We start from the raw sequence: 24,401 nt of genomic DNA, 5'->3' as shown, positions 1-24,401 counted from the left end.
TGTAGTGGTGGTAGAGAGAAATGAATGTGTTTGAGATACCTAAGTCAGTGTTGAATATGGGACTTGGGGAATGAGTGGGCATGTTGAGGAAGAGTGAGAATGAAGAATAATCCCCAGGTGGTTTGAGTGACTGGTGTATGGAAGTACTGTTTACTGACAGGAAACAAAGGGGAGATAATGATTTAAGGAGAAATTGACCAAAATGTTTAAAGATGTTTTTTGAAAAATAAACATGAGGATAATCATCAGTGCTTTGATAAGGATGAATATGAGGAGAGACATAGCCTACCAGATAGTAAAATTAATTTTAAGGCTTCAATAATCAAAGCAGTATGATTGTGGTATTAGAATAGACTGACATATGGAACAATTAGAAAATCCAGAAACAGATTCAGTTATATGTAAGCATATGGTATATAACTATTGTTACAGGAATTCCATTTCAAAAGAACTAGTTAAGCATGTAAACAAAGATATATGCACAAGAGTGTTCCCTTAAAAGAAAAACATTAAAATTTCAGTATGATAAGATTGACTAAATAAATTATGACTGTGCATGTACTGGGACTTAAATTCATCATGTAGACATATATTTGTCATTGAAACTTGTTCAGAATACATGACTAGAGGTAAATACCAAATCAGAAAACATTACATATAATATCTTTATTTATACATAATATCTTTATGTAAGACTTACAGAAAATCTCTTGAACTTTTATCCTTCTTGGGGTGGGAAAACACAATGCCCTCCTTAAGATTTCTATAGAATCTACCAAGCATCCAATCTCAATTCTCATGACCACCTCTTGCTATAAATTCCTATTTGTGTAGAACTTTTGATTCCATTCATTTTTCACATCTTGTGTCTATTCTTGATTCTCTGTCCCATGACTACTGGAATAGGTAATGTACCCTGGTTACTTGTATGAAGGTACTTTGTACAGGAATATCCATAGCAACATTTTTCTTAATAACAAGACATCTGGGAAATGTTTAAAAGTCCGTTGTTGGGAGAATGTGTAAATGAATTTGTGGTATACCTATATGGTGGACTCCTGCATCACACTGAAAATAAATGAAATTCAGAAGCATAATATTGATTGAAAAAAGTCACAGAAGAGCAAGAGCATTTTATATTATATATATGAAATTCAAAAGCATACAGTACAAAACCATTTATTCTTTATTGATACTTACATACATAGATAAATTTTAACAGCAATCCAGGGAATTATAAACACAACGTTCAGAACAAGATTTAGCCCTGGTTGCCAAGGGAAGGGGTGGGAATGGAAAGGGGAGCATGGGATGGGAGGGGCAGATCTCAGTGGTAATGATCAATCTCCTAAACATGGACACACGTGGATATATTTTATTATTTTATAATCTCATATATCCTCTTTCAAGGGATACATGTCAGGTATTTCGTTGAATGCCCTGCTTTTTTGGTAATATGAAATATTTGGTTACAAAGGTACGGCTTTGCTATCTTTGTTTTACTATCTCCTTCCCTTGGGGCCCTCACTTTCCATAAGGAAGCCATGTGCGTACTACAGACTTCTACGCCAATGAAAAATGGTGGCACTCCTTTAGGAAGCAGAAGAGAGTGTACTTCATTATTGTTTAAAATAGTTGGTCTTTACTTTGCACACACCCATATGTCTACACACACGGAAGCCATCTGGGAGAATATACACCAAAATGTTACTGTTAGTTATCTGAGCATGCTGGGCTTTCATGTGATAATTTTTTTCTCTTTCTTTATAGTTTCTAATATTTCTCTAACAAATATATATACTTAATATACTAACTCACCCTGTGTGGTTAAATTTCAAAGTAGTTTTCAAGGCCTTTAAGATCCTCATAATTCTTTATAAACACAGTAAAAGTCCAACTTAATCAAATCCATGAAGAATGGGTTGTTCTGATTAATTTTAGGATGAACTAGGGTTTAAGCTGGAGACTCTTTTTTCATAGGCTCATTACAATCTTACTGTAATCTCATTTTTTTCACTTTTGATATGCAAAGCAGTAAACAATAATTTTAAAAAAACAGAAGAGTAAGGTAATTTACATCTTTAAAAGGCATTATCCTTTTCCTAACTGGTATTCAGATTTGCTTGAAAGGACATTAGAGACTGTTCAGTTGATCAAAATACTTATTGAGGACCCATTATGTGGCAGGAGTTATATTAGATTCTGGGGATAGAGTGGTGAACAAGAGAAGTTCCAGCTTTCATGGAGTTTACAGTCACCTGGTGTGTTTTATACATAATTTTATCAATAGATAGTTCTGTGTAAACATTTCCACTTAATGAGGAGTTCTGTTGCTTTCTAGTGCTATTTTTTAGCTAATTATTATATCAGTGCATTTTTTTAATATTTATCTTTGCCTGTTATTTTATTTTATTTTTAAATTTATTTATTTACTTTTGGCTGCATTGGGTCTTCGTTGCTGCGTGTGGGCTTTCTCTAGTTGCAGCGAGCAGGGGCTGCTCTTTGTTGCGGTGCACAGGTTTCTCATTGCGGTGGCTTCTCTTGTTGCGGAGCACAGGCTCTAGGCGCGCAGGCTTCAGTAGTTGTGGCATGTGGACTCTAGAGCACAGGCTCAGTAGTTGTGGCGCATGGGCTTAGTTACTCCGCGGCATGTGGGATCTTCCTGGACCAGGGCTCGAACCCGTGTCCCCTGCATTGGCAGATGGATTCTTAACAACTGCACCACCAGGGAAGCCCTATCAGTGCATTTTTATTTTAGAAGATAAGCAATATTGTTAATTCACAGAAAATTATTTTTTGTGTTGGCCCAAATTTGCCCTCCTTGACTAATAAACATTGCTCTTTGTTCTACCTTTAAGAACTTTAGAATAAATCTACCACAACAACTTATCCCCTTCCCCACTTTGTGGGATAGCTCTTGAGGGACAGACTTGCAAATATGTTGAGAAAACTATTATGCAGCTGTAAGGCTTCTCTGGGATAGAACACTGCAGTTCCTTTCATCATTTCTTCTGTGACATGGTTTTTAAATCACATACCATCCTGATTGCTTTCCTCTGGATGCTTTCAACTTTGTCACCCTTTGTTGTTAAAAATAAATTACTCCCAATTTCCTGCTTTCAATAGAGTAGAGTGAACATAATTGACTCTGATGTGTGAGGGTCTGGTATAGTCTGAAAGCAATTACACTGACCTTGAATACTTATTCTACTATACTGTAAGTATCATTATAGAAAAAAATAGGAGCTTGTACTAAATCTTTACCAACCCTTGGATATATCTTAGAATATTTTTTGAAAGTGAGTTAATTTTTCTGCTTATTTGTCTTTTTCTTTTGATAGTGAAGTATGGTTTATAAAGATAACAAATATCAAAATTAAAACATGATTAATTGTGAAATTCATCATGCAGATAATCTGTTTTTCTTCTCTAGTAAACTGTGAACTTTCTGAGGGCAAGGATTATGTCTTACTCGTTTTTTTAAATCTCAAGCAGTTAGCACAGTCCTAGATGTATATGATAGATGCCCAATAAATATTTGCTGACCATTAATGCCTTGTATAAGAAATAAAGATCTTGTAAAATGAAACAAATTCCAGTTTTTAGAATATATTGAAGAATCAGTAATATAGAATTGGACCTTAATTTTATCCTAACCTGAAAAGAGTGACCTTAGTATATTAGTTAGCAGTATTCACCAAGGAAGTGTGTTGGGTGGGAACGCATTTACTTCTAAGTGACTGAAAACCCAATTAGCAATGACTCAAACAATAAGAACTTTAATATTTGCTTAAGAAGCCTGAAGAAACTGGTCCTGGGGCTATTTGAGCAGCTCAGTGATACCATCTAGGTCCCAGGCTTTTTTACCCTTCTGTTGCCATTCTTGGCCTGTTAGCTTTTTGAGGTAAGAGGCTTACTGCCTATGGTTACAACATGCCTGCCCCCTCCAGACATCAAGGCTGCACGCAGAGAGAGGAAACCAAGGAAGGCCAAGGCTCTTAAAAAGCCTCTTTACATGTCTTTTCTCTGAAGAAAAATATTTTTCCAGAAGCCTCCCAGCAAATTTCCCCTTATATCTAACTGGCCAAAACCTGAGTCATATCTCTAGGAAGCAAGCAAAGGAGTAAAGTTGTGGGAATGACTGTGGATTAGTTAAACAACAGTTTATGCCACAAGTAGAAAATACACATATATTACAAAAAGATCTCATGACAGGAGATCAGGACCTCCCCTGATAACGTCAGGGGAACCAAATTATAAAGACCCTTCTAAAAATATCACTGATAATATTGGAGTTACACTGTTGCATAACTTATTCAAACAGATGAATCATCACCTGTCAATCACTTTTAGAAGAACTGACGAACCTTATTATTTTTCCTAGTTTTTATAAATTAAACAGGCTGTGTCTTTATCACAAAGCTATTTTTATTTTTTCTCCTTCCTTTCAGGAGTCCTATCCAAAGAAGAGGAATTACACTATGGAAATTGTACCATCTGCTTCTCTGGATACATTTCCTTCAGAAAATGAGAACTTTCTATGTGATCTCATGGACACAGCAGTTACAAAGAAACCTTGCTCCTTAGAAATTGCAAGGGCCCCTTCTCCAAGAACTGGTAATATTTCTTACTGACATTTGGACCAATTCAATTTATATGCCTGCGTATGTGAAGATGTGTTATTAATATTTAGATTTCCCACAATATTTAAAAAATGAAAGTGCCCCAATATAGTCACAATGATTTTTACTTTTATTTTTTTGCATTTTGAAGTGAGTCCAGGTAAGTTAGAGCATTTTTGATGTGAAGTCTCTTAACTTCTTGGCAAGACCCTCATGGAGATGGTTCTGTCATGGTGAAGACAATGAAACCTTTTAATAGTGAAAAACCTTCTAGGTCAGATACAAAACTTTGGGTCCTTTAGAGTTCATAGCAAATTTGGTAGCAAGAGTCTTTCAATATACTTTCCTGCATCTTATCTGCTTACAGGTTATCAAAGCATACTCAGCTACTTTGTGTATTTTATCTCTTTGGTGGTATTTTCAGATCCATTGTTTTATTTTTTGCATTATAAACTGGTGAGCAAGGCAAACAAATATTATGCCTATTTTACTGATAAGGAGATTGGAGCTAAGTGTCTTATTTAAGATCTATACATTGGGGGGCCTTTGCTTGAACATGAGTTTTTGACTACCATCATGTTTGCGTTCTGTTCCTTCGCCACTGCCTCTAAGAAAGAATGCACAGTTAACATGAAAGCTAATGAGGGAGGAAAGCTTCAGGTGGGTGGTCAGCATATTCAAAACTGCAAAGAAGTTGTAGGAGAAGTTCTGAGGAGAGGCTTTTTTTTTTTTTTTTTGGTTTGATAATCCAATTGCTGCCTATCTTTGAATAGTGAGTTTAAGAAGTGATGTGATAAAACCAGGTTTCTGGAAGTTAACAGTGAGACACTCGGAAATGCAAAATAAGGAAATGGGAGTGGAGAATACAGGTTACCCTTTGAAGAGGATTAGAAGAAGAGATATGATGCTAAAATAAAAAGAAAGTGGTATGAAGGAGAAATGGGTAGTTTATTTTAGGATAAGTAAGACTTGGTCAGGTTTACAAGTTGGAGGAATTTGCTAGTGGAGAGCAAGAGATTGAAGACAAAGAGTAAAAAGAGAGAATTGAATAGGTAGAAATTAAGACTGAGCTAGTCTAAGAAAACACAGACATTGCTTCTCTCAGAGAGAAGAGAAGATAGAGCATCATGAATACAAAGAAAATAGGTACTTCCATATGGGTTCAATTTCTGAGTACTGTAAAAGGTTATTGACTGAAAAGAAGAGCTAGATGTTGAGAAGGGTTAAAGTAAAATTCAGAAATACCATTTTAAGTAATAGGCTATGGTATTTTATAGAAGTGAACAAGTAGATTTTTGAGAAGCATTGAGGCCAGGGTGTTGTATGAATCATAAGCATGCAGAAAGAATATTTTAGGATGAGGTAAGAGCATAATCATGAAAATAGTTAAAGTTTATTGAGCATTTACTGTGTGCCAGATACTATTATAAGTGCTTTATATACATTATTTCACATAATTCTTACAATGCTGTAAGGTAATAATGCCATTATTCCCAATTTACAGTGAGGAAAGTGAGGCACCGAAATATTAGGTAACCTCCCAAGGTTACATGTTAACAGCAGATGGTTCTGGGACTTGAACTTGTGTTGTCCACTTGTACTCTTAAACACTATGTTAGTTATGCTGCTGCATTATATTAGGAGATAAAGTGGAATAGAAAGTGTGAACCAAGTACTGAAATCCTCAAGAAATGTGGAGGTATGCCTGGAAGTCCACATATAATAACAATAAAATCAGAAAAAGTATGTTCTAATAGGATAGCATAATCATCAGATGAGCAGCAGATTTCGGATGAAGGTAGAATAGTGAGTGATTCAGACGCAATCATGGAGAGTGAAGACAGTGCTGAGAGATGATGAGAATGATAGTTGAATGAAAGATCTTCTGTAGGAGAGGTCACAGGGGAAAACAGTGGGGAAATCAGGGGCAAAGCTCAGTTAATGTAGGAAAGTGGACAGTATATATGTATGAAAATTTAAAAGAGCCTTAATTAGGGAATGGGGGTAAGGGTGTTAAGTTAGGGCTAGTGGAAGCAGGAATGAAAGCATTGTGTATTCATTAAACAATCAAAAACGAATTGAGTTCCTTCACATGCCAGGCATTGCTTTGCATGCTGAGGATACAGGTATGAAAAAGACATGGACCCAGGTAACAAGACTAATAGGCTTAGAAAAACTCTCCTGCTGAAAACCAATAAACGTACTGGATAAAAATACAGAAAAGGAAAACTTAAAAGCGTCAAAAAGGTGACAGGAAGATTATGTAAAGCGAATAACCTTTAAATTAGGAACTTCTTTTTATCAGTATATTAGTAAGAAATAATCAGGCAGTACATTGGTGAAGGTGGGAAGCCAGTGGAGCATTAAAGCCACTTTTGTCCTGAGGGAATTTGCTGAACCTGCTGTTGAACTTTGGTGCTCAAGTCCTCTATGGGTTTGTGTACAGAAAACAAATCTCTGTGCCTGCTCAGCATGAGGATTCTAATAGGAAATCCTTCCTCCATAGAGCTAGGAGTACAGGGGCTACACCCTCACAGTAATCAGAAATAGTCCTGCCTCATAACCTTCATTCTAAGGAGACTGCAAGGTCTGAAAAGATGATTTGTTGTGAGCAGAACAAGGGGAGAAATTCCTGAGGAGTTGTAACCATGAGCTGGTCCTCACACAGGTTTGCACCCAAAACGTATCATCCATATGGTCTAAAAAACATCAGTCCATGAATTTAAAGTAATACCCTCAGTCATCAAGCAGAAGCAAATGTAAACGTCTAGAGAGGAATGTATTATCTTCCTAGGCCCCAAATAATTCCTATAAATACTTTTGCAATTAAAATGATCAGTTTACAATGATTAAGCCTAAAAGAAAAAGATCCCCAAACAAGAATCAACAGAAATAAGAACGAACAGTTACACACCCGAAAGACTTCAAATACTGGAATGATCAGATACAGACTATAAAATGGCCATGCTATTATAAATAAAAGATAAGCTTGAAGGTATTTTGAGGAATATAAGATGGCAGATATTTTTGCTGTCATTTTTGGAAAATATAATCCTCCACAGTCTGCCCTCTGGTCACAAAGATTTATATCCTTTTCCTATGCAAATTACACTCATTTTTTCCTTCAGGATTCCCAAACATCAGCCCATTACTGCATGAACTCCCAAACTAGGTTCAGGTATGTGTGAGTCTCCCTGTTGCAGTTCTTATGGTATAGGTCCTTGACTACCTTTGCTCTTGGCAATGGCGACCTGTGAACTAAAGAGACAAGTTACCAGTCTCCTGTCCTATAACATATAAGAGTCGGAAAGGCATAGGAAAACCACAATTGACACTCCCATTCAAACACAGGGAAAATAGGGCATACAGCCATCACTAGTCTGTGGGAATTCTGAATCTAATCAAGCACAGTTACTTGATTAAGGCTTAGTACAATGGAGTAGTAATTGTTTTCTGTGGCTCTTGGTTCCACCCTCCAAGACATTCTTCTTTTTCCATAAAAAGTAACCCATGTTTACAGCTGAGTATCTTTCTCACTTGCTTACTGTGTATAGAAGATTAGGGGTCAAAAGACCTCTTTTCATTTTATATTATCTCTTTTCATTTTATATTACAGAGATAATCTACTGATCTACTTTCTTTTAAAACTTTGTGGACTTCCTGTGTTTCAATTTATACTCCATTAGACAAAAGCTTATATTTCAGATAAGTTTTTCTCTGCCTTGTGCTCCTTATAAGAATTCTGTGAGACAATGTCCTTGAGGTTCTTAGGAACCCTGTTATTAAACAAGGAGGATCTATGAGGCATGTCCTTAAATCCTTAGACGGTCTTTTGTCTGGCTTAAAGTTTCTACGTGGCACTACCTGAGATCTTTCTTAGGTCTTAACATATGATTTTGTATCTCACCCACATTTGGTCATTGGCCTTATTTATTTGAGGATTGTTTGCCATTTGGAGCAGCTAGAAATGAGAAACCAGTTTTGTTTTTGTACCCAGAAATTTCTGGCCTCTTTGTATTTAGTGGGTCATTCTTTAGTTCCTCTCTCTACTGGCATGTTATCATGGGCAGCCAGATGAAGCTGGGTTGACTTTAAATATTCTGCCTGGAAATCTCTTTAGCTAGATCATAGAGTTCATTTGGTTCAATTTCTTTTCTCAATGTTATTGCAGAAGTCAATGTTGCCAAACTTTCCTCTACTTTATTATAAATGACTCCCTGCCTTTAGGTTCCAATTATTACATTTGCTGTCCTATTTAAGCCTTCAACAACAGCTTTCTCATAGCTTTCTAGACTTCCACGAATCCTCTCCTTGGCCTTTAGCCTTTCACAAGCACTCATTTTGAGGCTCTTCCAGCTTTTGCCTGCTGCCTCATTCGCAAAATTAGTGCCATGTATTCTAAATTTTTATTATGGCAGCATCCTGTTTTCAAGTATTAGAATCTGTTCTGCTTATTGATTGCTATATAACAAACCACCTCAACACTTAATGTTTGAGCATTTATTTTGCTTATAAATCTGCATTTTGGGAAGGGCTTGGTAGGGATAGCCTCTTTCTGCCCCAAATGGTATCAACTGAGGCAACTTGACTGGGGGCTGGAGGATCTATTCTCAAGACCGATCCTTACCCATATGGCTGGAATGGCCTACTTGGACTTCAGCATGGTATGTAAAAGTGTTCCAAGAGCAAGTATCCTAAGAGAACGAGGCAGAAGCTATGTTACTTCTTATAACTTAGCTTCAGAAGGCAACATCGCTTCCATTGTAGACAAGAGCCTGCATATATTTAACTGGAGGGAATTTAATTCCCCTTCCCCTTTATGGAAAAGTGTTATTGAAGTCATATCATAAAAAAGATATTCTTACAGATACATTTGGAAAATACAAACTTCAACAATGCCTGCGTTATTTGTTGTTGTTTTCTAAGTGGGATAAGAGTTAATTTGCATGGGTACATAATTTTCCCCAATTGTGTTCAATCATTTGGATTCAGTATAAAAGAAACCAATTTGCTCAGCTGACCCAGGCTTAATTTATAATGATTGGTGGTCTTTGCACTTTGGGCTATGATTGTGAATTCTAGGGGTGAGGGAGTCCAGAATTAAAAATGGAAGGATTTTTTTTTAATGATAGGAATACGGATGAATATGAGAGTCAGAGCAGTTTCTGTTCCAGTTCTAGATGGAACCTTATCAAGTGAACCTCACAAAATTCCCCTCCATAAACAACATAGCAGGTAGAAGGGAGCATCAATGTAACTGTCATCTGGCTGGATGAGGAAACAGTTCACATCTTTTCCTTCTGTTGATTCCATTAACCTGTACCTTAGGTTTTGCCTGGATCCAGTTACTTCCAGGTCTCTCATTCTGCTATGCTTAGCTTTGCCTTCTCAGGACCAACTAATTAAGCTCATAAACTTAGGGGAAGTTACGGACTTCTCTTAGAGTTACTGATGTTTTCCCTTTGTTACTAAGTCCCTTATTATCTAAAGGTAGGACTTCTAGAAGAGGAGACCTCTCTTGATGCACATGAGTCATTTGGAGGCCCACAGATTGAACTGGGTAGGTAACTACCCTACAGTTCCTTACTTAATAAACATTTATTGAGTGCCTCTGGTGTTCTAGGTCTCATGCTGCATGTTGCAGAAGAAACAGAGTGAAAGGTAAAAGTCCTGATATTTAGGAGCTTAGAATGTGTTAAAATTAAGGGTAATAAGTTCAATGAGAGAGGTGAGCATAAGGTGTTCCAGGAGAGTAGAACAGGAGGTAGTGCCTGATCTGAGCCTCAAAGAAGGAAGAGTTAGATGAATGAATGGGAAATATATGGCTCTCTAGGCCAGGGAATAGTGTGTACAGAGATTCAGACATGTGGAAGAACATACTGCATTCACAGACTATGCCCTATATAGCATGGTTAGAGCATAGAATGAGACTAGGGAAAAATGCATAAAAAAAGAAGTGACATGCTGAAGGTTGGATAGCTGAGTCAAACCACTGACAGACTTTAAGGAGGGACATGATAGATTTTTGTGTTTTAGAACGATCTCTCAGGAAGCAATGTGGGGGATAGATTGAACAAAGATGAGGCTAGAGGCAGGAGGATTAATTAGGAGATCAATGTGCAGTCTCAGCAGAAAATGATGATGGCCAGGAGAAAGGCAATGCCAATGAAGAGGGGGAAGCGGGAACAAAGCTGAGAGGTATGTAGGAGTGAAGCTCATCCCTTCTCCCCGTGGGATTCTGCCATTTGGAAAATAGTAGCCAAGGGAACTAAAGAATTATATCTTAGAGTATGTATTCTACAGTTTTTGGTTAACTGTGCTGGATAACTTGGCTCAGTTTTACAGACAAAATGAGGATTTCTACACATACAGGAACTGCATTCTGAAGCTTTTCCTGGAGAGAAAGAAAGACAGTGAGGAATAGAGAGAGACAAAGATAGAGATGGAGAGAGTGGAGGGATGACCATTTCTTTAGAGGGATGATGATGAGTTGATTTGTGCCCGCATCCCCCCCACCAAAAAGGTGTACTGGAACCCCTAGTACTCCTAGTACCTCAGAATGTGACCTTAATTGGAGAATTGGAGACAGGGTCTTTATAGAGATCATCAAGTTAAAATGAAGTCTTTAGGTGGGCCCTAATCCAACATGACTCATAAAAAGGAAGACACAGAGACATGCAAAGAGGGAAGACAATGTGAAGAGACATGGGGAGAAGATGGCCATGTACAAGCCAAGGAGCGAGGCCTGGAACAGATCTTTTCTTCATAACCCTCAGGAAGAACTAGTTCTGCCAACACCTTGATTTTGGACTTCCAGCCTCTAGAACTGTGAGAAAATACATTCCTGTTGTTTTAAACACCAGGTTAGTAGCAGCCCGAAGAAAGAAATACAGGGGCTATAACTGAGCACACAAACTCAATACCTAGATGGGAGAGGTGAATTAGGGTGTTGGGGTCTACAGGGGCAGGTCGTGCCCGGACTTGCTTGTCTCAGAGGCTGTGCAGCCTGAGGGTCTTGGCTGTAACTGCCATTGTCATTCATGGGTATGGAATATGTATTTTTCTCAGAAAATCAGTTAAGTATGGATGTTAGTTCCCTCTCTGTGGTCTCTTTTACTTATTAACTAGATGAGCTAGTACAAGACAGGTCTCATCCTGACCACAAGAAAAAATTTTTTATCATATCAACTGGTTTAATTTAAATACGAAAGCAACTTACTAGTAAATCTATATTCAACAAGATTTTACAATTCAACCAGAAAATGAAGGATACTCACTGCAAGGAGCATTTTACTCATGCCTCAATGACTACAGATTTATATGGAATAAAGAATAGTATTGCTCTAGTACTAGGCTCATTAAATAAAGATGAACAGAAGTCCAGTCCTTGCTTGGTAAATTTTCTAAGACTCATGTTTACTCAGTCAGTATTGAATCATATTTATTTCCCTTATTGCATCGAGCAAAGGACCTTACATAATCATAGTGGTGACTCAGTTACATAAATGAATGAATCATTAAATGAGTGAATGAATGAATGAATGAATATCACCCTTAAAATAAAATGGCTATGATAGCAGAAAAATCCCTTATGAAATAGTCAGGTGCCATCAAAGATAATGTTTTCTTATCTGCCTTTCATTTACACAGGGGAATTTTTCCATTTTATGGTTACTAGGCAACCTGTTATTTTGAATCACTTAGTACAGGCTTTGCTCACTATGGATGCTCAATAAATCCGTTCTGATTAATGAGCAATTTACAACAACACCAGTGAAGACTGTTCCAATCCTGTTGGATAAGAATAAATGATCTCTGGGCTTCCCTGGTGGCGCAGTGGTTAAGAATCTGCCTGCCAATGCAGGGGACACGGGTTCGAGCCCTGGTCTGGGAAGATCCCACATGCCGCGGAGCAACTAAGCCCGTGAGCCACAACTACTGAGCTTGCGCGTCTGGAGCTTGTGCTCCGCAACGGGAGAGGCCGCGACAGTGAGAGGCCCGCGCACCGCGATGAAGAGAGGCCCCCGCTCTCCGCAACTGGAGAAAGCCCTCGCACAGAAACGAAGACCCAACACAGCCAAATATAAATAAATAAATAAATAAATAAATAAATAAATAAATAAATTTATAAAAAAAAAAAAAAAAGAATAAATGATCTCTGATAAAAAGGACACAATCAATAGTACCATGCCAGGATAGTGTGGGTCTCGTTTACCTTTATTCAATTTGCTAATGTGCTCACTGAACTATGGTCAACCTGAAACGAAAATGTCATGTGATGAATAATCCTCCACACCTCACTACACCTCCCCCAGTATCCTGAAATAGGTAGTAGTGTGAGGGTGGTTCTGTAACTTATTTATACCAAAATATTTTTTGAAATGGTGAAGCTTTCTTAATTCTAATGCCAAATTTTTGAAATTAAAAGAATTCAGACTGGACTAGGGCTAATGTTTATCTCTGCTAAGCAAGTGGGTAGTGTCAACATGAGTTCTGTGGGTATGTTTAACTCATTTAAGAGAGCAAACTATTTTTAAGCCCCTTGAAAGCATTCTTTAACATACAAACACTGGCCTTGCTGATAAGAACCATTTTTATCAAACAGCAATTATTTATTTGCCATTGGCTCTGTGCTCAGTGCTGTCTTAGCCATTTATTAAGGCAGATCTCTGCGTGGTAAATTTGTAACCCAGTGTTAGTTTATAGAAGGGCAAAGAGAGAAAACTAGGGCAGCAGTACCTGTAGTGAAATCCTGGTAAACTAACCATTCTTTCATCCATATGGACAGTTAACTAATTTGAAAATGTAGTCATCTCAGTTTGATCAAATTGGGGGAAGTTTGTTGTATTTGGAAAACAACATCCTAAACAAAAAGAACATTATCCCTTTTTTTCCTCAGATCAATTTTACTTGTTGTATACACGAATAACATGAATCATAGACTCATAAGATTTCTAAAAATACAATGAACTCTTATTAAAGTGATTATGTGGGGGATATAAGCTTTTTCTGATGTCATATGTGGTATCGTGTGGAACAGAGATTCTCTACAATGTCAGAATATGTATAATAATGAGGTAAACATTCATTAATTCATAAATGCATGCTCACCAAATTCAAGCAGGCCCTCCACACTACATCAGTTCACTCTTCCTTTACTCTCCTCAAACCTCAGATACTTTATCCTACCTTGTCTCTTACGCTCAGCAGATGACCTCATATTTTAATTAATAAAGAAAATTGGAGCAACAAGGACCTACTGTATGGCACAGGGAACTGTATTCAATATCTTGTAATAGCCTATAATGGAAAAGCATATGAAAAAGAATATATTTATGTATATATGTATGCATAACTGAATCACTTTGCTATACACCTGCATCTAACACAACATTGTAAATTAACTAAACTTCAAAAAAGATTGTTAAAAAAAAAGAAAATCAGAGCCATCAGGTGGAAGTTTAACGTCCTCCACCAAGTCTACTAGTACAACTGCCCCTGCACCTTTCTCCTGCCTATTCCTCCTGTTAAAATAGAGGGTATTTTTCTCATGCTATGTATGGAAGGTCAGCTCCAACCTCTGTGCTCCATGTCTCTGCCTTCCCAGGAATTTGACCCTTTCATTCACTCCTTCTCTCTCCTGTGTTTTTTTTTTGTTGTTTTTTAAAAATTTATTTATTTATTTTTGGCTGCGTTGGGTCTTCGTTGCTGCGTGCAGGCTTTCTCTAGTTGCAACAAGCAGGGGCTACTCTTCTTTGTGGTGTGCAGGCTTCTCATTGTGGTGGCTTCTCACGTTGCAGAGCAATGGCTCTAGGCACGCGGGCTTCAGTAGTTGTGGCACATGGGCTCAGTAGTTGTGGTTCACGGGCTCAGTAGTTGTGGCTCGTGGACTGTAGAGTGCAGGCTCAGTAGTTGTGGCGCACAGACTTAGTTGCTCCGCGGCGTGTGGGATCTTCCTGGACCAGGGCTCGAACCCGTGTCCCCTGCATTGGCAGGCAAGTTCTTAACCACTGTGCCGCCAGGCAAGCCCTCCTGTGTTTTTAATTGTCCTTCTTCCCTGGGCCATGCACAGTAACATTTAAATCGGTTTAAGTCTTTTTCATTTGAAAAACAATAACGAACAACAGAAACAACTAATAATGAAAGCGACAAATAAAGAACTAAAAAGTTCCCTGATCCCACTTGATTCCTCTGCTGCTATTCTTCTCTCTATCCCCTTCACATTCTTAGTATGTTCATTTTCTTCCTTACCTTTCACTTCTCAGCCCACCTTGTCAGGTTTCCAGTCCTCACTGCTCTGTTGAAAGGTGCTTTCTAGGAGGCCAGTGCCTCATCCATTAGGCTACTGGGGCTGACGAAAGGTGCTTTCTAAAGGTACCAATGACCTTGATGTCACAAAATCTAAAGGACATGTTTCAAACCTCATTTTTCTTAACCTCTCAGCAGCATTTCACAGGTTAGTGACACCTCCATCTTGACATCTTTTCTTCCCTTTGCTGTTCAAGGGAGATTTTAATCTTACTATGCTGTTCTCTCTCTATATTGACAGCCAATATTTTTCTGCAAGGTTCTAAAAGTTGGGAGTTCCTCAAGGCTCAAAGTCCTCCCTTTTCTTTTTACTTTTCCCTCTTCCTAAGTGATCTCATCCATAGTATGGCTTCTGTTACAATCAACATGCTGAAGACTCCCATCTATTTCTCTCTGGTCTAGACCACTTCCTCTCAATTCCAGCCTCATCCATCCATCCATTCATCCATCCACTCATTCATCCATCTGTCCATCTATTGAATATCTCCACTTATATGTCTCAAAAATACCTTGACCCCAAAATTACACTTATGTCTTTCCATCCAAACTTGCTCTTCATGCAGGGTTCCTTCTCTTAGTAAATGACTTAATCATTCATCTGATTGCAGAACGCTGTGTGTCATTCTTTCCATCTCCATCTTCGTTAGCTTCCATATTCAATCAATCACCAAGTCTTGTGGTTTTTAACTGGAATAGGTTGTAGGGTGAGGGTAATTCTGTAACTTACTATTGATCCCTAACTACTTCTCAAATCTATCTGCTTCTCTTAATCTCTACCATCACCAATTACTCTTCTGGATTATTTTAATAATAAAATATTATTTGCCTGTTTGCCTTCCTTGAATTTATTATCCATGTTGCAGCCAAATCTGAGTGCATCACTCCTCTCTTAGTGACATGCCACTGCTCTTAGAAAGATGACCCAAATCCCTAGTAAGGTCCGAAAGGCCCTGAATAAGGTGATATTTTTTTTTCCTTTTCATTTCACACCATGTCCTCATGTCACACCAGTCTCTACCTTTCCAACTGGCCCTCTTTAGTTCCTTTTAGTTCTTTAATAGGGGCAGCTCCTTTCTATCTGTGGGCCTTCACATGCCTGAAGCAATGTCTGTTTCTACTGTCCCTTTTCCTTCTCCTTCTCCCAAGTAAATAACTTGTATTATTCAGGGAAACCACCTTTGTGGGAACCCACACATACCTGTGCCCCAGACTAAGTATGTATATGGATGCCTCTGTTTTCTAATTTTTTAGCACCTTCTAATTTTATTTTCCTTTAGACCCCTTAGTTTTGATTGAGATTATGTAATTATTTTGGGGTTACTTATTGTAATATCTGTTTTAGTTTTTTGTCTTGTAGAGTTCACAGTCTTGCCTGTTCTCCAGTTGCAACCATAGTTTCTAGCAAAATCGCTGCCACATAAAAGACACTCATTAAATATTAATGAAAAAATAATAATAGCTAACGTTATTGACTACTTATTTTATGCATATTAACTTATTTAATCTTAAGCTATGTATGAAGTAAGTAGTTTTATCATTACTATTTTGCAGAAAGGGAAACAAGGCACAGAAAAGCTTGGAGCTTTTTAGAAAATGGCAGTGCTGGAATTTGCATACAGGATATTTTACTATAGAGATCATATTCTTAACCGCATTCACAATTCATTAATTAATTATTTAGTTAGTTAAACACGTGATTTTGAGGGTTTTTTTTTTGATTTGCAGGATAAATCTTGAAGTTTTCCTTTCAAACAAAATAGAAAGAGTTGGAAACTTGTTTAGTGGTTTGTGATATAGCTATATTGTGCCCATCTGTGAAGTGGTACTGAGGAGTGTTCTAATCAGTCTAAAATAAGTGGATGAATTGGAGACAACCCCAAAGTCAAAACAAGTGAATGCTTAAGTAATAATGATAAAAGGATAAAATCATATATAATCATTAAAAATAATGTTTTCAAATAATATCTACCTATTCAAATTTTTATAACGGCACATAGTTGCCCCTGAATAAATATCTGTTGAATGAATGAATGTATATTTACCATTTGATACAAATTTGGTTGCAAACTAATATTATGTGTATGTGCATGGAAAAAAAAAAAGACCAGGAAGATACCATAGTCATTTTACTATCTCTAGATGCTAAGATAACATGTAATTTTATTTTTTTTTCATACCTTTTTTTATTGTCCAAAATTTCTACAGTTAACACATACTGGTTTTATAATTAGAAAATTAAAAATAACTTAGTCATCTAGAAAGTTAAAGTAGCTCATGTCAAAACAATTCACATTTATCTAGTTAATGTTAAATATGTAGGTGATTTCCATCTTTGAAGAAAGAAAGTTGAATAGACTAAGGATGGATACTGTCTATAAAATACTGAAACTTCCTTGCAGTAAACCTTTATCTGTTAAAGATTGGTTTTTAACTTATGGTTTTGCTCATATTCAGAATATTTTAATTTAGATTATCTTGTTTGGTGGACTGGTTGAACACTTGACAAGAGTTATTCTCAATGCTTGTAAAAGAGAAAATATTATAGCTCATGGGAATTTACAGTTGTGCAATTTCAATCCACTCTGATGATTAAGCTGTTATTTCGTGGACTCCCTTATCAATGTTGTTCTGTTTAGCAGCTGCTACCTATAGCATTAAGTTGGAAATAACATTATACTAAAATTATAGTCATTGAAGAAATCTTGTATAATGCTTATAGTCTTATATTTAAAATCTTTTTTTTTTTCTCCCTACACTGTCTAGACATGTCAGATTCATCTACTGGCAAGCTCACTAATTCATTTTATAGTCTTTTCAATAGAGGCTGTGTTATTAATGTAATATTACACTAAGACTACTAGTTCTCTCTTTAGGTACTCCTACACTCTTAATTAAGTAACATTAGCAAAATTAACTGCCACCCAACTACAGTCACATTATACTTTTAAAAAGTAACCATTTTACATTAATATATTTTATTTTATTTTTTTAAAGATTTTATTGATTGATTGATTGATTGATTGATTGCTATGTTGGGTCTTCATTTCTGTGCTAGGGCTTTCTCTAGTTGCGGCAAGTGGGGGCCACTCTTCATCGCGGTGCGCGGGCCGCTCACTGTTGTGGCCTCTCTTGTTGCGGAGCACAGGCTCCAGACGTGCAGGCTCAGTAGTTGTGGCTCACGGGCCCAGTTGCTCCGCAGCATGTGGGATCTTCCCAGTCCAGGGCTCGAACCCGTGTCCCCTGCATTAGCAGGCAGATTCTCAACCACTGCGCCACCAGGGAAGCCCAACATTAATATATTTTATGCTAGATTTTTTCCAATATATTACATTTTACATTTGTATTAGAATACATAAATCTAAGAAACTCATAATAGATTGTTTGTTTTTCTGTTGATGTCTCAGAAGTAATTTATAACAAATGGAAAAGACAGAAATAGCTTCTTCTTTTGTATTACTTTTGGGTATTGACAGACTAAGTTTGAATACTTAAGAAGAGTAGAGAATTAAAAGTAATTTTATTTAATCTCAGTCAAGAATTAATGCACTAAAAATTTCCACATCTATCATTTCATTACATTTATCATCGTATCTCCTATTGCAGTAGAGGAAACTACATCAAAACAGATGAATAATTTGTTGAAAGAGATGAGAATTCACTGTGACTGTCAGCGTATTTATTATTCATAGCTCTTCCCAGTGCTGCAAAGCACTGTTTAGAACTGTCTCTTTTCATAAGATTCATTCATTTATTCATTCATTTGTAACACAACTATTTATTGAGGACTTACTATTTTCCAGGTCCTTAGGTGTATGAGACATGAAGAAAAAGAAAACATATTAGACATGAAATAATAGGAGAGGTTTTATCTATAATATATTGCTAAATAAAAGCTCAAAGCGTTCTAGATACTGGGAGTCAAAAGGACTCACATAGACCGTTATTGCATCCAGAGTTACATATTTTACTGCCAGAGTTGGCCACATTCATTCTCTGTAGGAGATCCTATTCTGTTCTTTATACACAGAACCCAGAGAAGAAACTGCAGGTGCCATTTAATCACATAGGTTTTCTAGGCTTTTGATTTCTATAGAACCATTCAATTCATTACCAAATAGTCACCTAGTGTCTCTCACCTGTGAATAGAGGAAATGAAATGAGAATAATGGAATGCTAAAAACTGTGCCACAAACAAGTCAAGAGAAGTGAACTAGCTAGCATTCCTTTCCATAGAAAATTGAAAAGTACTAAGCAGACATTGTCACAGGCAAGAATGAGGTTCCTGGATCATCATATCAGGTGAAGCATACTTTGATTACTGTAACCGAGTGTGGAAAAATGTGATTCATCTAAATTCTGAGACATAGCAACACAGAAATTTTTCTGAGCACATAAGCTCATTTTGAATATCTTTTAACTAATTGTTTGCCTTAGGAAATCCTGTTGGATTGGTGTTATTTTTTAGTATAATATAAAAAATTTCAACATAGCCACTAATACAATGCTTACTTTTTCTTCTAGTAGCTTTTTAAAAATAAGTTTATGTTCTCATCATAAAATTAAATAAATTATTTTAGTAATTTTGTGGAAGAATGAAGTATTTTCCCCAATCCTTCCTATCAGAGCAACTAATGTTAACATTCTGGTTTATTCCTTTCCCTTTTTTTCTTGTTGTTGTTGCTGTGCACAGCTTTTCCATAATTGAGAAAGAGCATCTGGTATATATACATTTGTATTGTATTGATTTTTAAATCAATTATATGTTTTTCTGATCATATAAGTATAATATGACCTGTCAACTTGGCAAGATCTGTCAGATTTATTTTAAAGTGACCCTTCCCCAGTTTTCCAATGCATCAAAACAATGATGAAGGATAAAATATATAATGAGAAAATTATAAATTTTGGCTGTGCTGAAAAACAAAGACAATATCTCCATGCTCAATCAGATCAGAAACACAAAATAGAAAGTGGAATCTAAATGGCAGACCAGCTGGTGACTGGGCCCAGAAATGGGAAGAGTCTGTAGGGAGATTGTATCCCTCAGGGTAATGGAATCTAAAAAATGCTTCACCTGAAGTGGGAGCCAGAAGTCAGGCCTACTGCTGAAGTGCAGCTAGGGTGTTAAATTTCCCCCAGAGAGTAAGTAAAGTGCACTAAAGAACTAGAGAAACAAATACATTTAATGACTTTTGAATTTTTTTTTTGTTTGTTAAAAAGCATTTCCAGTAAAAATTTTAAGAGAAACCACTAAAAATTAGAAACATATTTTTATATCTTCCAAACCAATAATGGAAAATAAAAGAATAAAGGAATCTTTATTAATTATAAAGTCCCTAAATCTGGAAAAAATAAGTAAAGCAAAGAGTAACCGTGGTGAACCAAAAATACAAAATAGAAAATAATTAATGAAAGACAAAGATGATCATATTGGATGTAATTTTAAAAATCTTGCTATATGTTTTTTACAGGAGTCAAATCTAAATGAAAATGATACAACTGGGGTTAAAAAAGCAAAAGATCAAGCAAAACCAACCTAAAGAAAGACACTGAAGCAATATTATCAGTCAAAATATAGTTGAAAGTTAAAAACAAAAGAGATAAAGAGAGGTACGGTATAACAACAAATGGGTAAAACACAATACCAAGAAGGTTATAAAAGTCATAAATTTTTTCACACACAACCTTGCCTTGAAATATTAGAAGCCAAAATTGATAGGACTTTGAATAAAAACTGAAATTCACAATTTGTGTAAGATTTTAATATACCATATTTCAGAATATTGAAAAATGAAGAAACATAAGAATGTAGACTGTTGAATAATACAATTAACAAGCTTGATTTAATATCTAGAACTCTGTACCCATCAATAGACAATACATATGTCTTCTCACGCCAACATAAACACTTAGAAAAATTGACCATTTACTAGGTCACAGAAGCAGTCTCAACACATCAGGGAATCAGGCCCCAATCTCAGATTATAGTGTAATGAAATTAGGAATCAACAATAAAAAATGTAAATCACATTATATTTGAAAAGTTTTTTTCCCCCTTTATTGGATGGCTTACAAATTATAAAAGAAATATATGCTTGTACTACTGAATTAAAGCCTATAATACAATACATAATTTTATAAAGGAATCCTAATCATTTCCCCCATTATGCCTGACCTGATTGTTCCCACTTCCTAACCCACCTTCATTTAAACAATGCTAACAGCTCAGTCTATATCCTTTAACTGTCTCCTTACACATACTAGCATGGAAAAGCACAAATATGTATATACATATACATTTTGTTCATTTTTACCAAAATAGAATCATGCATACCCATTAGTTTGCAACTTTCTTTTTTTCTTTTTTTTTTAAACATCTTTATTGGAGTATAATTGCTTTACATGGTGTGTTAGTTTCTGATTTATAACATAGTGAATCAGCTATACATATACATATATCCCCATATCTCCTCCCTGTTGTGTCTCCCTCCTACCCTCCCTATCCGACCCCTCTAGGTGGTCACAGAGCACCAAGCTGATCTCCCTGTGCTGTGCAGCTGCTTCCCACTAGCTGTATATTATTGTAACCATTCATAGAGAGTGCAGTTGTCTGCAAGCAAAGACTATCTTTTCACTGTTAATCAGCTGTAGAAACTTGTAGGTCCTCTCCATGCAGTCATACAGTTTGAGAGGGCTAGGAGGCATGAGTTCCAGTAGACCAAGAAAGGCCTGGGGCTTTCCTAAAATGACCAGGGCTTCCCCATTCCCCTCACCTCATCTTCTTTTTCACCTTGTACTTTAATGTCTGGAGAAGTAAAGAAAAGAAAGAGAGACTGGAATATAGTATGTCACAAATTTCATGATGATAGCAACTGTAATTTGCCATGGCACAGCAAACTGAAAAAGCTGTTTGTTGTCTAAAAAAAATGTAAAGATAAGTAAGTGTAAAATAATGAGGTACATTCAGCAAACACATAGTAAATTTGATAAGAAATTTGCCCTCAACATTCAAAGAATCTGTGGAAATTACTTGCTTAAAATCAGAATTAAATGTCCAACAAAACATCTTAAAACTAATTTTAGTAGGATCCAAGCTTGTAATTTAAATTTATGTAATACCCCTTTGACTTTCTATTAATAATGCTGAGTCAGGGAACTTACTTATTAATAAAATTATTTTTATCTATTTAAAATAATTTTTTAAATGTGCCTACTATCAAATTTAAAATTATATACATGCTTACATTATATTTCTATTGGACAATGCTGCTATAGAAAAACTTAAATAACTCTGTCTTCTAGAATGGTTGATCTAAATCAGTTTTTTTTTAACATCTTTATTGGAGTATAATTGCTTTACAGTGGTGTGTTAGTTTCTGCTGTGTAACAAAGGGAATCAGCTATACATATACATATATCCCCATATCCCCCCTTCTTGTGTCTCCCTCCCATCCTCCATATCACACCCCTCTAGGTGGTCACAAAGCACCGAGCTGATCTCCCTGTGCTATACGGCTGCTTCCCACTAGCTATCTATTTTACATTTGGTAGTGCCACTCTCTCACTTCGTCCCAGCTTACCCTTCCCCCTCCCCGTGTCCTCAAGTCCATTCTCTACGTCTGCATCTTTATTCCTGTCCTGTCCCTAGGTTCTTCAGAACCTTTTTTTTTTTCGATTCCATATATATGTGTTAGCATACGGTATTTGTTTTTCTCTTTCTCACTTCACTCTGTATGACAGACTCTAGGACCATCCACCTCACTACAAATAACTCAATTGCATTTCTTTTTATGGCTGAGTAGTATTCCATTGTATATATGTGCCACATCTTCTTTCTCCATTCATCTGCCCATGGACACTTATGTTGCTTCCATGTCCTGGCTATTGTAAATAGAGCTGCAATGAATATTGTGGTACATGACTCTGTTTGAATTACAGTTTTCTCAGGGTATATGCCCAGTAATGAGATTGCTGGGTTGTATGGTAGTTCTAGTTTTAGATTTTTGAGGAACCTCCATACTGTTCTCCATAGTGGCTGTATCAATTTACATTCCCACCAACAGTGCAAGAGGGTTCCCTTTTCTCCACACCCACTCCAGCATTTATTGTTCGTAGATTTTTTGATGATGGCCATTCTGACTGGTGTGAGGTAATACCTCATTGTAGTTTTGATTTGCGTTTCTCTAATGATTAGTGATGTTGAGCATCCTCTCATGTGTTTGTTGGCAATCTATATATCTTCTTTGGAGAAATGTCTATTTAGGTCTTCTGCTCATTTTTGGATTGGGTTGTTTGTTTTTTTGATATTGAGCTGCATGAGCTGCTTGTATGTTTTCAAGATTAAGCTTTTGTCAGTTTCTTCATTTGCAAATATTTTCTCCCATTCTGAGGGTTGTCTTTTCATCTCTTTGGTTTCCTTTGCTGTGCAAAAGCTTGTAAGTTTCATTAGGTCCCATTTGTTTATTTTTGTTTTTACTTCCATTTCTCTAGGAAGTGGGTCAAAAGGGATCTTGCTGTAATTTATGTCATAGAGTGTTCTGCCTATGTTTTCCTCTAAGAGTTTTACAGTGTTTGGTCTTACATTTAGGTCTTTAATCCATTTTGAGTTTATTTTTGTGTATGGTGTTAGGGAGTGTGCTAATTTCATTCTTTTACATGTAGCTGTCCTGTTTTCCCAGCACCACTTATTGAAGAGGATGTCTTTTCTCCATTGTATATTCTTGCCTCCTTTATCAAAAATAAGGTGACCATATGTGCCTGGTTTTATCTCTGGACTTTCTATCCTGTTCCGTTGATCTATATTTCTGTTTTTGTGCCAGTACCATACTGTCTTGACGAGTGTAGCTTTGTAGTATAGTCTGAAGTCAGGGAGCCTGATTCCTCCAGCTCCGTTTTTCTTTCTCAAGATTGATTTGGCTATTCGGGGTCTTTTGTGTTTCCATACAAATTGTGCAATTTTCTGTTCTAGTTCAGTGAAAAATGCCCTTGGTAGTTTGTTAGGGATTGCATTGAATCTGTAGATTTCTTTGGGTAGTATAGTCATTTTCACAGTGTTGATTCTTCCAATCCAAGAACATGGTATACCTCTCCATCTGTTTGTATCATCTCTAATTTCTTTCATCAGTGTCTTATACTTTTCTGCACACAGATCTTTTGTCCCTTGAGGTAGGTTTCTTCCTAAGCATTTTATTCTTTTTGTTACAATGGTAAATGGGACTGTTGCCTTAATTTCTCTTTCAGATATTTCATCATTAGTGTATAGGAATGCAAGAGATTTCTGTGCATTAATTTTGTATCCTGCTACTTTACCAAATTCATTGATTAGCTCTAGTAGTTTTCTGGTAGCATCTTTAGGATTCTCTATGAATAGTATCATATAATCTGCAAACAGTGACAGCTTTACTTCTTTTCTGATTTTGTTTCCTTTTATTTCTTTTTCTTCTCTGATTGCTGTGGCCAAAACTTCCAATA

General features: G+C 36.5%; 1 protein-coding gene and 1 pseudogene across 15 annotated transcripts in view; both read left to right on the top strand.

The window, feature by feature from the left end:
• Positions 1-24,401, top strand: part of ANKS1B (ankyrin repeat and sterile alpha motif domain containing 1B) — a 1,131,483-nt gene that overhangs the window by 411,643 nt on the left and 695,439 nt on the right. For all 14 annotated transcript variants that reach the window (XM_082349568.1, XM_082349580.1, XM_082349581.1 and 11 more), the window contains one exon: positions 4,452-4,617. In XM_082349568.1, coding sequence (XP_082205694.1) covers positions 4,452-4,617 — 166 coding nt within the window. The remainder of the gene's footprint in view (positions 1-4,451; positions 4,618-24,401) is intronic.
• The window catches only part of LOC309608938 (AP-3 complex subunit sigma-2 pseudogene), a 510,311-nt pseudogene that overhangs the window by 44,987 nt on the left and 440,923 nt on the right, over positions 1-24,401 (top strand). The gene's annotated exons all lie outside the window — the stretch shown is intronic.

Source organism: Balaenoptera borealis, assembly GCF_965194805.1.
Source record: "Balaenoptera borealis genome assembly, chromosome: 13".
Lineage (NCBI taxonomy): Eukaryota > Metazoa > Chordata > Mammalia > Artiodactyla > Balaenopteridae > Balaenoptera > Balaenoptera borealis.
Note: the sequence above shows the minus strand (reverse complement) of the source record. Positions and strands in the feature narration are given on the sequence as shown.